Source organism: Xenopus laevis, chromosome 1S (genome assembly GCF_017654675.1).
Source record: "Xenopus laevis strain J_2021 chromosome 1S, Xenopus_laevis_v10.1, whole genome shotgun sequence".
Lineage (NCBI taxonomy): Eukaryota > Metazoa > Chordata > Amphibia > Anura > Pipidae > Xenopus > Xenopus laevis.
The window spans coordinates 200,549,332-200,564,513 of record NC_054372.1 but is presented as its reverse complement, the minus strand read 5'-3'; the positions used below and the strand labels follow the sequence as shown (position 1 = coordinate 200,564,513).

At 44.7% G+C, this 15,182-nt stretch overlaps 1 protein-coding gene across 1 annotated transcript; it reads left to right on the top strand.

The window, feature by feature from the left end:
- The first annotated feature begins 12,212 nt into the window (after positions 1-12,212).
- On the top strand, positions 12,213-14,080 carry LOC108704994 (E3 ubiquitin-protein ligase TRIM7). The gene has a single exon (XM_018241738.2). The coding sequence runs from the start codon at positions 12,247-12,249 to the stop codon at positions 13,813-13,815; it is 1,569 nt and encodes a 522-aa protein (XP_018097227.1). The 5' UTR covers positions 12,213-12,246; the 3' UTR covers positions 13,816-14,080.
- Positions 14,081-15,182: the final 1,102 nt, after the last annotated feature.

Here is a 15,182-nt window from a genome sequence, read left to right as displayed (position 1 = left end):
CACAAATATAAGCCACGCCTACCATTATTATTAGCCTCGGCCACCAATACTTTCTAGTTATGGCCACTTTCATTCAAAACCATTTCGCTATTTCCACGTCCAACAGCAATCAGCAGGTCACATTAACACTAACACGGCACAATGGCATTTTCATTTTGAAAAAATAGTGTACGGGCCCCTACGGGTTAATCTGCCCTGCAGCTTTAAGGCCCCCACCTTTTTCTTGGAGTGATCTGCCAGGAGAGGTGTGACAACTTCCTGCTACACTGCTATATAGTGAGTGCAGGGAGTGGCCTCTTCCTCTTTTGCCTCTGGATGTGATTCCAGCTGGATGTGCTCAGGGGGACTGAGTGCAATAGGCCCAGAAGAAGTCATGTGACCAAGTCGGGGAGCAGGTAACCCCGTGAATGAGGAACAGATACACTAGGGCAGACTTGTTATAGTCTCTCTAGGAGAGAAAGGCAGAGAGGTGAGAGAGAAAGAGCAGCTGAAGCTCCAACAAGGATTTGCAGTAAGGGAGGAGCTTCCCAGAGGCTCTGTGTGTTGCCTCCAGTCAGGGACCTCAGTGAAGAGGGACTGTAGGGTACAAGCTGCTTCCTGACAACTTCCAGGAGGGAATGTGTGTGAATTCTGCAAATGCCTAATGGAGACCTTTCCTCTGTGAGAAATGCCTGTGTGGCTCTAGGTGAGCTGCCTGCAGATCTGTGTGACGTCTCTATATGTTGTTGCCTCAACTCCTGTGTGAGTACAAACCTGATGTCACTTGCCTCGTGCACAGTAATAAACCTTGTTCTGTTTTATTAAGAATCTCCTGGCGCCCAAGGGGCAAATTCACTATGCGCCGAAGCGCATACTCTAGCGTCAATTCGCTAGCGCTGGTCATTTTTGTTACTTCGCAAATTCACTAATGAACGCTGGCGTAAATTCGCTAGTGTTACTTTGCACCCTTACGCCTGGCGAATTTGCGCAACGGACGTAACTACGCAAATTCACTAACGCGCGCAGTGTACTGAACGCTACCTTTTACGCCAGACTTCCTTCGCCACCTCAGACCAGGCGAAGTGCAGTAGAGTAGATAGGGATTGCTTCAAGTACAGTTCAAATTTTTTCTAAGTCCCAAAAAACGCTGGCGTTTTTTCTATATTATGGGTGATAGGCTGAAAAAGATCCCTCCTTCCCCCCTACATTTCCTGACTCATGGCAACTTAACTATACAGTGGGCACATGTGTAGGGCAAAAAAACAATTGTATTTGATGTTTTGAAGGTTTCCCAGGCATTTGTAGTGATTTTGAAATTTGGATTTGGCGCCGTATGCAAATTAACCATCGCTAGCGTAACTTCGCTTCGCTTAGCGAATCAACGCTAGAGCAACTTCACAACCTTATGCTACCCCTGAGCGCAACTTTGGATTTTAGTGAATTTGCGGAGCGCTGGCGAAACTACGCCTGGCGAAGTGCGGCGAAGTTCGGCGAAGTTACGCCTGACGCAACTATGAATCTTAGTGAATTTGCCCCCATGTCTTTTGTTATTGCACAGTAGCCTGTGGGAGTTGTAGTTACACTACACCACACCTTTAATCTTCCATATAGCGAAGGCCCTAACCTGAAGTGTTAGAGTCACGTGTAACCCATGCTCTAGTGCACTAGCTGCTGAATTAACCCCGTATGGCCCAAATAGGTGTTACAATAGCAACCACTGGCATTTTACCTGTTGCTGAACTACAACTCTCATCATCCTCTCCCAGCACAACGGGGTGATGGGTGTTGTCGGGTGTGAGTGAGGCTGATACTCTTTCATGCAATGTAACATTGTCTCCCATGTGATTAGCGGCCATGTGATTAGCGGCCCATGTGATCACCCCCCGGGTAAATGCCCCTGATTTTTTACTTACCCCTCCTGCAGATTCTTGACATGGGAGTTCATGGCGACATCTTCTTTCTTTGGTCTTCTTCGTAAATTTACCAGCGTTTTCGGTGCATGCACAGTTGGAGGAGATTTCCAGACTTGAACCACTGCGCATGCACCAAAAGTCACAAAAGTTTCCGAAAATATTTGGTAATTTTCGTGACTTTCGGCGCATGCACAGTGGTTCAAGTCCAGAAATCTCCTCCAACTGCAACTGACCAGGGACCAGACCAGGCTGTGGGCCAGTGTAAATTTGAATACGGGCCGCAATTAGCCTGCGGGCTGGACTTTGGACATGCCTGGTATAAACAGTCTAAAACTGTTGCCTCGATCCTTATCAGAAACAACGAGAGCAGCAAATAATGTAAATTGCACAAGAGCTCAGAGGCGCACCCTGGTACCTGATGCCATAACATAGCATACGGAGGGGGTTGGGGTGGTGGAGGGGGGTGGGGGTGTTGGTGGGGGGCTTGGCTGCACGTCCTGCACCAGGGCCAGCCCCCCTCTAGTTAAATTACTGAGCGATGCTATGGGTGAACAGTCAGCAAATGTACAGTCTTCAGAGCCTCAGATTCTGAAGGAGTTGGGTAAGTTGTGTCAACTTATTCCTGGACTTATCGGCTCCTGTAAAGGAAAAAATCAAAACGGGTGATTATGTGGATTTGCTTTACTTATTACCTTCCAGTAAAGAATTTCTAAAAACAAAGAAAAAGGGACTGGTTGAAAGCATTCTCCATATGCAAATATAATTACAAGTGACCACCCACAATTAATGTCTTTTTAAACATTTAGATAAAATATTAGAGGCTTATCAGAGTTATGGTGGTATTGGCTGGTATGTTTACGATGACAAGTTTAGTCAGAAGATGTCGGTAAGTAAGGATTTAGCTTGGGGAACTAAAGACATAGATTTATGGGGAAGCTAATCCCAATACCACAGTTCCCAAAAAACACTCAGCCTCAAGGTAAACCTAAAAGTTGTTGAGCTTTTAATGAGAGCATGTGCAGATTTTTTGAAAATTGTCGATTTAAACATGAATGCAATGTCTGCTCAGGCCAACACCCAGCATTTAGATTTATGGCAAATTCAACATACATTTTCAAATGCAGTGCAGAGAAAGGGACAGACACAATGACAGTTACACAGAACTATAAACCCAGTGAGAATGAGGAATGAATGGATATTGGGAAGTTGTATCAGGAGTCAGAAGCAGCAGTGCAGAGAAAGGGACAGACACAATGACAGTTACACAGAACTACTCTAAACATCAATATCTACTTTTCAGAACTCCCAACGCTCTCTCCAGCCCAACCTTGGGATCACACGGACTCTATTGTTGTTTTTGTATAACACTTGCAAGCCGCCATACATGAGTCATAAGCCAAGTTTTAATGGATACCCACTATAGAAAGTACTATATTTTATATTATACAAATAAATATCAATCCTTTGTATTTATTAGAAAGTTATAGTTAATTGTGACATGTTGTGTTATTCTTTCAATGAGGAACATCTTTACCATCTTGAAGAGCCTCCCATACCCAGGTGCTATATGTTACGTATGGTATCCCAAACCCAGAACAAGCCCCAAGGTCCTGGCCTCAGCTCCTGCTTCTGATTAGTATAGCCGCCTATCCCTTAGGGAGGAGCCCTCCGCTACTCACATGCCGCCAGGTCATAAAGTGAGAGGACCAGGGAGAGAGTTGTGGGCAGGCAAGGGAACCAGATGTTAGCAGAAGAACTGGCAACTAGGAGCATGCTTGATCTATAGAACGGGACAAATAGACAGAGTGGTACCAAATCAAGAGGCAAGAGAGTAGTCGAGGGAGTGGCATAACTAGATGTCACTGGGCCCCACAGCAAATACATTTTAGGGCCCCCAAAATATCCAGAGGTTTTCCTGTTTTATCAAGATATACTAAAATTACTCATTAATCATGGCCTTATTGGGCCAATATACTTTCTGGCCTCCCCTGCAGCTGCAGGGTCTGCTTCCTCTGTAGTTACACCCCTAAGTCGTGGTCACAGGCCAGGTCAATCACACCAGTAACACAGTACAGAATTGTGATCCAAGAGAGTAGTCAGAAACAGACTAGAGTCGGAACTGGCAGCAAACTAGACAAGGTCAGGGACAGGCAAGTTCAAGAACAGGTTAATCACACTAAGAATCACACCCAGGTGTTATTATAAAATAGCCAGGAGGGGGTTTCACTGCTATAGAGAAAGCCATGGGCTCTGCTTCCTCTATATTTGGCCTGAATGTCTTTGAAACATGGTCATTTATGACACTCATAACTCAAGGTGGCACGAGTGTGCAAGCAGTACACATTGAGATCTAGTCTATGGAACCTCAAGCTTCACCAATTCCCTTAGGCAGTTCCTTCCAGCTGTTGAGATCAGAATGTGGAAGACACTTCATTGGATTCCTCCGAGAGCTTCAGTTTGACACTAAGCATGTCAAGGACTATTTGACCACTAATGGTTGCACATGGATTTTTCAATACTTCTCATTCTTCCGACATGGGTGGATATTGAGATAGAATGATCACACACAGAATACCAGATTGATATGTTATTGGACTTGAGCTCCACGAGGCTTACCCATGCAGAAGTATCAGCCATAATCAATTCCAATGTCTACACATCCAGAATCTCCAGTTATTTTCACCCCGCCTACTCTTGTCACCCAAAAAATTGGGAATGCCTCTGTTCCACCTGGTGAATTTGCAGCAGGAAACCTCTACCAGAGTCAGCAGAATCATGTGGAGCACCTGGACAACTAGTTATGGAACAGATGGACGAAGGAATACCTCAATCCTTTCAATGGTGCAGGAAGTGGCAAACCCTGACACCTAATCTACAGTTAGGTGACCAAGTCCTACTAAAAGATTAACAAGCCCAGAGGTTTGATTGGCCAATTGGACTTATCACAAAGAGCATTCCTAGTGATGGTAAGGTACATAAAGAGAGTGTTGGCAAGGATGGTACCACAAAGACGTTCAACTGACCCATCAATGAAATTGTACTACTCTTACCATTTGGGGACTAGACTTATGTTTAAAATGTATGTGTTTAATTTCTTATTTCTTACATGCATACATATTGTTATGTTACTACATAGTGACCAAAGTCCTATTTTATTTCCTTTGTAAACTCTCCTATTCCCCTCCCTTATGTGTGATGCCCCTTCTTGTCATCATCCTTTTCTTGTTCCTAACTTCCAAGATTAAGGAACTGCTCCAGAGTTTAGGAACAGAAATACTCCTTTTGACCTCCAACATTTGTCCATCCACCCCAAATAAAGAATCTTTTATCAGGAATGCTCAGCTTTGTGACAAAGATGGCAGTGCCCATGGCCACAACGCCATCACATTGTACATTGGTGTGAACATTTGAAAATGATTCCAGAGACCCAGGTTCAATGGGCAGATATAGATCTTACTTTAGTGAGTTCCTGGATGTGCTATAATTATTCTCCTGACTAGTGATGAGCAAAATCTTTCGCTTGGTTTCACCGTGAATAAAACGCCAATAGACTCCAATGGGTCTCCAATGTCGCACATCAAAAAAATGTATTGTGCCGCCTCCTGCTTCAAAAAAGAATTGTTGTCCATAAACTTCAATGCATTTGTTGGATTTTTTTGCTCTTTCGCAAATTTTCGGCGAAGCAAAACAGGTCAGATGTGCTCATCACTACTCCTGACTAATTCTTGCTCCTGAACTTTCTGCTTCATTCTGACTTTGCTGATCTGCTGCTTGTCCTGACCTTTTGTGTCTGGACTTCCATCTTGAGCATCTATGTTGTACCAAATATTGGACTTTCCTGCCAGTCTGTAACTTTCTCCTTGGTTCTCCAACCTAACAAGAACCACTAAGCCCTGACACCTCTGTGGATTCCAAGTCCCTGGTGAGTGGAGGTATCTGGGAAAGATTGCCCATTGCAGTTGTTGTACCAGCTCCATATAGGCTGGCCAGAGACATTTCACAGGGAAACTCAGCCACTATCACAGCAATTGGCTAGTAAGAATACCTTTATATGTTTAGGTTATGAGTTATGGGTGCCAGTAAGAAACAAATCTAATTTAGTTCTAGTTTTAATAAGAGGCCCCCACTCTCCATATGTTCCTATATATAATATGGAGGGAGGCAGTTCAAGGTCCCTGTACATAGAAGGAAGGAAGAGGAAGCTGGAAAGCCTGGCAGAGGAAGCCAAGAGGAGGAAAGAGAAGGTTCCAGAGACCAGAGAGCTGCATATGAACCCAAACAGCTAGAAGGCCCCACCAGAAGCAGTCCTTTGGAACAGTGAGGCATTCCCTGTGCCTGGAGTGATAAAAATCATGTGAGGAGTCCAGACTGGAGGAACAACCACCTGCAGGAGGATCCACATTGGATAGAAACTAGTAGCCAAACTGTGTGTCTGTAACTACTGGACTCATCTGAGGATTTATGGAAAAGCACCAGAAGTTGACTTTGAGGTAAGTACTGACACTTACTGACAAGTGACTGAAGGAGCGTTTGAAGACTTACAGAAACTGTATTGCTGGGACTGTGAGTAGCACTCCATTACTTTACTGGACTTTATTCTATTAGTCTGAGACAGGTTGCACTGACAGGTTACATAGCGAGGCCCTTATTGCCATTATGAAAGGAGACTTTCCTGTACAGAGAAGCTCGAGTTTGTCCTAAGCCATCAGGTAAATCCACCTCCCAACATTGGAAAATTGGAAAGACGGAGAAAACGATCTACTGTTGTAACGCAGTGAATTTGTACCACACCCATTGTATGGCCATGCCCCCTAATTATCATGTCCATTTTATAAAATTTGGATGGTTATGACATTTTGAACATTTCCAGGAGTTTAAGGGCCATGTTTTATTTCTTATAATAGTTTTACTAATGATGCTAAAACTGTCTTTTAAAGGGGTTGTTGTCAGGGAGCCAGGAGCTCCCTCCAGGGAGGTAGTCAGGATCGAGGAGGAAGCCCTCTTGAGGGATCAAAGTCGCGGTGTCCAAAGGGTTAAACAAACGGATAATCAAAGTTCAGGCAAAGGGGTTGTTGTCAGGGAGCCAGGAGCTCCCTCCAGGGAGGTAGTCAGGATCGAGGAGGAAGCCCTCTTGAGGGATCAAAGTCGCGGTGTCCAAAGGGTTAAACAAACGGATAATCAAAGTTCAGGCAAAGAAGCAAGATCCAAAGTCCAGGCAGATAGAAGCAAGATCCAAAGTCCAGGCAAAAGGTCAGGAAACAAACAGGAACAAGATTCAGGGAACCCAGGATAAACACATGAAATGAATCCTATACTTGGGCGCCATTCTGGCATCTTGGTTGCGCTTTTAAGTTTGAATTTGGCTCCATAGCAGGCAGATAGAAGCAAGATCCAAAGTCCAGGCAAAAGGTCAGGAAACAAACAGGAACAAGATTCAGGGAACCCAGGATAAACACATGAAATGAATCCTATACTTGGGCGCCATTCTGGCATCTTGGTTGCGCTTTTAAGTTTGAATTTGGCTCCATAGTGATGTCATTATCGTCCTTACGCCGACGTCGAAGCGCTGGCGTGTTTGCGCTGTCGCCGCTACCCACGTGGCGGCCATGGACGCCGCCATTTTGGGAGCGACGCCGGAAGAACAGATGTGCTGCCTGGAGCTCCTGGAACTGCTCTGGGCGGTGTTCGTGACAGTACCCCCCCCCACACAGGGGGCCACTGGACCACCAAGACTAGGCTTCTGAGGAAACTTAGAGTGGAAATCCCTCACAAGATGAGGAGCATGAACATCAGAGTGTCCTTCCCAGGAGCATTCTTTAGGGCCAAAGCCCTTCCACTTGATGAGGTACTGAAGAGAACCCCTGGAGATTCTGGAGTCAAAGATCTTTTCCACCTCATATTCTTGTTGACATCCACAGAGATAGTAGGATGGGGAGGCTGGATAACAGAAAAGCGATTGGAGGTAGCGGGTTTCACCAAGGAGACATGGAACACGTTGGGGATTCGCATCTCAGGGGGAAGCTGAAGTCTGACAGCCACAGGATTGATAACCTATGAGATGGAGAATGGACCCACAAACTTTGGACCCAACTTGGGAGATGGCACCTTCAACCGAATGTTCCTGGAAGACAACCAGACTTTATCACCAACCGTCTTCGATCTGCAAACGTCTTGTGAACCAGAGTGCTCTTCTCCAAGTTCGACTTGGTTGCAGCCCAAATAGCAGACATGTGGGTTGCATGGTCATCTGCAGCCGGGACATCAGATAACATAAAGTCCTGTGGGAAGGCTTGAGGATGCTGACCATACACTGACATGAATGGAGACCTTTCAGTGGAAGTGTGGCAGGCATTGTTATGAGCGAATTCCGACTACGGGAGGAGATCAGACCAGTCAATCTTGACAAAGGGAAACGTGATTCCTCAGGAACTGTTCCAAAGCTTGGTTCACACGTTCAGCTGCTCCATTTGTCTGGGGATGATAAGCGGAAGAGAACTGGAGAGTAATACCCAGATCTTTGCACAGGGAACGCCAAAACTTAGCTGTAAACTGGGAACCTCTGTCGGAGACAATTTCCACAGGAAAACCATGCAAACGGAAAATATACTGGATGAAGTGCTGAGACAACTCCACAGCAGAGGGAATCTTCTGCAGGGGAATGAAATGGGCCATCTTGCTAAAGCGGTCAATCACAACCCAGATCACAGTGTTCCCACTAGAGGGAGGAAGCTCAACTATGAAGTCCATTACTAAATGAGTCCATGGACGAGAGGGAATAGGCAATGGTTGCAATAACCCACTGGGGCTAGGCTTGGATGTGGCACAAACGGTACAAGCAGCAACAAAGTCTTTGACATCTTTTCGGATAGTCGGCCACCAGACTAGACGTCGAAGGAGTTCAAGAGTCTTTTCAGGACCAGGATGTCCTGCTTGCTTGGAACAGTGGGTCTGTTGAAGAATAATGTGTAAAAGAAACGGATCCGCACACACACCGATTAGTGCAATCGGGGATTATCCCCTTTTATTCAGCCACCAAACATCAACGTTTCGGGGGGGAACACCCACCCTTCATCAGGATACAATTATTTGTGCAGTCACCCATTTAAACCCAACTTCCCACGCCTTCTTTTCCTATCATGCAATTTGCCATAAAAATTAACCCTTATGTGGGATACAGGAAATTCAACCTATATGTTACATACAATAAAGCAATCAATTTGGTACGACGGTCCACAAAATGATCTTTTTCTTTCTCAAAGTGCCCATGTGCAATAATTATTATAAAATATGGTATCAAAACATTATTTTAAACAATTTTTTCTAAAAAACCACATACATTAAACACCATATTGCAAAAATCCATGTGTTGTATTATAATACCTTACTGCCCTTGGGATTTTCTAATAACCCTTAATATTATATGTGATCATTCAGCAGTTCTTATCTGTAAGAAATGAATAAAAACATGCAAGAAGGTTAAAAACAGTTTTTCTCTCATAAGAAACACGTATAACTAAAATTCTCGTTAAGGCCCTTTGGTGTGAGTGTTTTTAGCTGCCAAATCCAAAAGGCCTCCCGTCTCAACAATGACCTCTTATCTATTTCACCTTTCTCCCTGTGTATAACCTCTAATATTTGCCATCTGAGTTGAGAAATGTTATGTTTTGCTTCGAAAAAATGTTTCGCCAGGAGGGTTTCCTTTTTAAATTTCTCTTTCTCTTTTTTTTGGCCTATAATAGCCCCTTCTCCCTTCTCTTCAGGTTTATAATTCCTTATTCTACTCTTATGGGCAGTAAGGTATTATAATACAACACATGGATTTTTGCAATATGGTGTTTAATGTATGTGGTTTTTTAGAAAAAGTTGTTTAAAATAATGTTTTGATACCATATTTTATAATAATTATTGCACATGGGCACTTTGAGAAAGAAAAAGATCATTTTGTGGACCGTCGTACCAAATTGATTGCTTTATTGTATGTAACATATAGGTTGAATTTCCTGTATCCCACATAAGGGTTAATTTTTATGGCAAATTGCATGATGGGAAAAGAAGGCGTGGGAAGTTGGGTTTAAATGGGTGACTGCACAAATAATTGTATCCTGATGAAGGGTGGGTGTTCCCCCCCGAAACGTTGATGTTTGGTGGCTGAATAAAAGGGGATAATCCCCGACTGCACTAATCGGTGTGTGTGCGGATCCGTTTCTTTTACACATTGGTTGCTAAGGGACCCGGCCCGGTCAACGGAAGGAACGCACCACCAGCTTGCAGGATTGGTGAACTACAGGTGTGCGGTAGGATAATTACATTGTAATCTGTTGAAGAATAGGCAGACGTAGCTCGGAGGGAACAAACGCCATCCCAATGGGGGTATCCAGAGGAGCAGAAGACTGTCCAGCCAAGATTTGTTCAGCAAATTGAGGAAACAGGGATGCAATAATCTTGGCAGGAGGAATAGTTGGTTCAAGCCTTTCAGGAAGACGATCCACTGGAGTGAAACTTCGGGAAAGCGCATCGGCTTTCCGGTTCTTGGAGCCAGAGTGGAGCCAATTTTTGCGGGTAAAACGCATTACATCTGATGATAATTTATACGATATTGAGTCCAATAAAATGTTAACTAAATTTGTGGAAAGGGGATATGAGAAAACTAGTCTAGAAGCTTTCAGGGATGAAGTAAAGAGTATACCCAGGAAACAATTACTTTCAAAAAAATCAGTAGTTCAGCGAATACCATATGTTTCTACTTATGACAGTAATTCTAAAGTCTATCACAAGATAATTATGAAATATTGGGGAATTTTGAGCACTGATCCTAAATATGGCCATTTATTCCAACAGCCACCCTTATTTTCCTATAGACGTGAAAAGAATATTGGGGATTTAATTAAACCTAAAACATCTGATTGAAAAATCTTATTTAAATTGGACTTTCCCATGTAGAAATTGTGGGCATTGTAACAGCATTATATTGTGTAATCATGTAACACACCCTCAAAAAGGTTCAAAACATAATATTAGAGGCTGTTTCTCATGCGATAGTAGCGATCTAGTGTATTGCATTAAGTGCCCCTGTGGCCTCGCATATGTTGGACAAACAGCTAGACCAATAAAAACTAGGCTAAATGAACACAAATGTATGATACGCAACTATAAACCACAAACCCCACAGACTCCAGGCAGTAAACAGAAAGAAAAGGATACATCAAAAATAAAAAGGGAAACCACTGTCATCTGGTATGGTGCCTATAGATTGGAGAAAAGCTGATGTTATTCCAATATTTAAAAAGGGATTATGATCTCAGCCTGGCAATTATAGGCCAGTAAGTCTGACATCTGTGGTGGGCAAATTATTTGAAGGCTTGTTAAGGGATCACATTCAAAATGTTGTCCTAGTGAAAGGAATTATGAGCAGCAATCACATGGCTTTATGAAGGATAGGTCATGTCAGACTAATTTTTATGATGTGGCAAGTAATATTCTGGACAGTGGGGGGGGGCAGTAGATGTGATCTATTTGGATTTTGCCAAAGCGTTTGATACTGTGCCCCACAAACGACTGCTTTCTAAACTAAGGTCTGTTGGGCTTAATGAAGTCGTTTGCACGTGGATAGGAAACTGGCTACAGGCAGGGTCGGACTGGGGGGCCCGGGGCCCACCGGGACTGGTGTCCAGGGCCCCCCCCACCTACTTGTAAGGTGAATCGCCGCTCGGCATAATTGCCAAGGCGGCGCATCGCGCATGTGCAAACGGCGCTAGGCGCGCATGTGCAAACGGCGCTGCAATGTGCCGAATTTTTTAAAAAAAAAACTGTTTGGGAGAGGGGGTCTGGCCCGGCGGGGGCCCACTTGGGTCGGGGCACACGGGGTATTTTCCCGGTATCCCGCCGGGCCAGTCCGACACTGGCTACAGGATCGGGTACAGAGGGTGGTTGTTAATAGAACATTCTCTACTTGGAGTAAGATTCTTAGTGGGGTCCCCCAGGCAGGAGGGGGGACTCCTGTAACACCCCTTTCCCTCCTCTAATCTCATTGGCTCCCTCCTGTCTGCTGGGTAGTATGCTTGATAAAGGGGCTCGCCCCGAAACGTTGCACGTTCGCACCTAATTAACCAGCAAGGGGTAACCCTGCATTGAAGTTTCCTTGAGTGCCCCCATAAATCAGGCAATAAATCCATATTCATTTCCAGCAGTATTCCCTTAAATAGCAATTATATAATGAGAACTGAAAGACTTAAGAGGAAGCTTTTATCTTCATGATACATTTGCCGTCCCCTGTGAGATTGGGAGATAAAACAAGTCCCACTGGTTATAGAGAGAGAGTAAAGGTCAGTTTCGTTTCTTGTTCCTGATTTCAGTGATGGCGGCTGCTGATCTGAGAGCTGAGCTGAGCTGCTCCATCTGTACGAGCATTTATACTGATCCTGTATCCCTGCCGTGTGGCCATAACTTCTGCCAGGTCTGTATTGGGACAACATGGGACACCCAGGAGGAAACTTTCCAAGAAAATCCTTCCTGCCCTGAATGTAGAAATAGATTTAGTAGGAGACCTGAACTGACAACAGACTGGAAGCTGCGTGGCCTGGTGGAGAAATTCTGTCTGACTGAGACTGAGCCGGGGGAGACTGGGATCTTCTGCACCTACTGTGTCCTCTCTCCTGTACCTGCTGCTAAATCCTGTCTCCTGTGTGAGGCTTCTCTGTGTGAGACCCACCTGAGGGGGCACAGCAAGTCAGCAGAACATGTACTGACCCAACCCACCGACTCCTTTATGGGGAGAAAATGTTCTGTACATCACAAGGTTCTGGAGTATTACTGCTGTGAGGAGTCTGTCTGTATCTGTGTGTCCTGCTGTCTGGCCGGAGAGCACAGGGGCCACAGGGTGGAGCTGCTGAGTGAGGCCTCTGAGAAGAAGAAAGAGACACTGAGGAAAGTTCTGGAGAAACTGAGGCCAGAGAGAGAGGAGACTGAGAGAGGAGCCCAGAGACTGCAGGAGCGCAGGAGAGAAGTGGCAGAAAAAGCAGCCGGTGAGAAAGAGAGAGTCACTGCCCTGTTTAGAGACATCAGGGAACAGCTGGAAGCCCTAGAGAAGCGACTCCTGAGTAACATCTCCAGCCAGAAAGAGAAGCTCACACTCACTGATCTGATGGAGCAGCTGGAAATAAAGAAGGACGAGCTGTCCAGGAAGATCCGTCACATTGAGGAGCTGTGCAACATGGCAGATCCACTCACTGTCCTACAGGAACGGGAATCACATGGAGCTGCAGATAATGAGGGGGGCAGAGAGAGACATGATATAAAGGTCCCTGCTGTAGGGGATCTGGATGTGGATCTGATCTCAGAGACATTACTCACAGGCTTAGCTGCCATTGTGACTGGGGTAAAGGGAAGGATCTATGGGCAGGAGGCTACAGACCTATTACTGGATATAAACACGGCTCATAATCCTGTATCTGTATCAGGGGACAGGAAATCTGCTTCCTACTCACTCACAGACCAGCGTCACCCACAAACCCCAGAGAGATTTCATGTTCCTCAGACTTTAAGCAGCAGGAGTTTCCCCTCAGGGCGACATTACTGGGAAGTGGAGGTCAGTGAATCGGGGAACTGGAGGGTAGGGGTGGCCTATCCCAGTATAGAGAGGAGAGGGGGTCAGTCCTTGATTGGGATTAATAACAAGTCCTGGTGTTTGTGGAGATGGAATAATAAATATACAGTGAGACATGACAGTAAAGACACACAGTTACCCCACGTTCCTTCCTCCAGGAGAATCAGGATCTCATTGGACTATGAGGCCGGACGTCTGTCCTTTTATGAGCTGAGTGAGCCAATCAGACACTTACACACCTTCACTGCCACATTCACTGAGCCCCTTCATGCTGCATTCTGTGTATGGGGGGATAATGTCTGGGTGAGAATCATTAGTTAGGGAACTGCCCAACAGGAACCTCATTGAGAGAACTGCCCTTAGCTCAGTGATGGCAGGAAAGGAAAGGAGTTCAGGAGACACATTGATGTTGGGCAGTTCTCTAACCATGACTGAACAGCCTTTGTAACTAATACATTCAGCTAAATTCAATGTCTGTCTCACCAGAATAACATGTATTGCTTTTTACTTAAAAATCTGAGTACAGGTCTGGCATCCATTATCCAGAAATCCATTATCCAGAAAGCTATGAATTATGAAAAGGCCTTCTCCCATAGACTCCATTTTATCCAAATACTATTCATTTTTATAAATGATTTCCTTTTTCTGTGTAATAATAAAACAGTCGCTTGTACTTGATCCCAACTAAGATATAATTAATCCTTATTGGAGGCAAAACCAGCCTATTGGGCAAATTATGGAAAGATCCATTATCCGGAGTATTCTGGATAACAGGTCCAATACCTATATTTGTGTTTAAGTCACTCAGTGCCTCCCCAGTATCTCTGCCCCCTCCCCCCAGATTTGTTCTTGTTATATAAAGGAATCAGTGTATCGGAGTAGCTCAGCCCAAACATTATATATATATATATATATATATATACACAGCTTAGACTAATATTTCCCCCTTCTCCGCTGTGCTACAAATCCGCAGGCCCCAGGTACAAGAAGCTGCTTCGGCCCCACTGCTAAACAAACTCCTGCAACAGCCCCTGTACTCACACTTCCACCAGCTTTCGCTTCCGTCTCAATAACCAACCAAAATGCTTTGCCTGAATGGAACAACCAATCGCTGCACTGAATTGGCAAGGTGTAGAGAAAGAACCACATTTGACCAATGTGAGGGAGGCTGCAAAACAAATTTGAATGTAGGCCTCGCCCTCTTGGTCTCCATGGGAACACAGCCAAGCTGTCACTCATATAGATAGGTTTTCTCGGCTACAGTCGCGCTTTTAGATGATGTCATTGCGGGTGCTCTTAGCGGAGAAGCCATAGCGAATGTGTCTGGAGTATGAGTGCAGTGAGAGACCATGCCAATATTGCTTTGTGCATTTGTTGGCGCCATACTTCCCAGCTGTCCTGTATTTGGAGGGACAGTCCCTCTTTTGACAGTTCAACCCGCAGTCCCTCATTTGCACTGGAAACTCCAGTTTTTCTCTGCACTGAACAGCCAGAAAAAGAAACAAAGTTTCTAACTTAATTGGCTTTTAGCAGAGAGCCCAGAACAGCCTCAGCAGTAGATAAGATATTTTTGTAAGCAAAAAAGTAATTGTAACAATATAAGATAAACAGGTCCCTTGGGAGAAGTGAGACTCACAGCTTAAAGGGTAATTCACCTTCATTAGCAAAACTGTAACAACTGGAAAAAA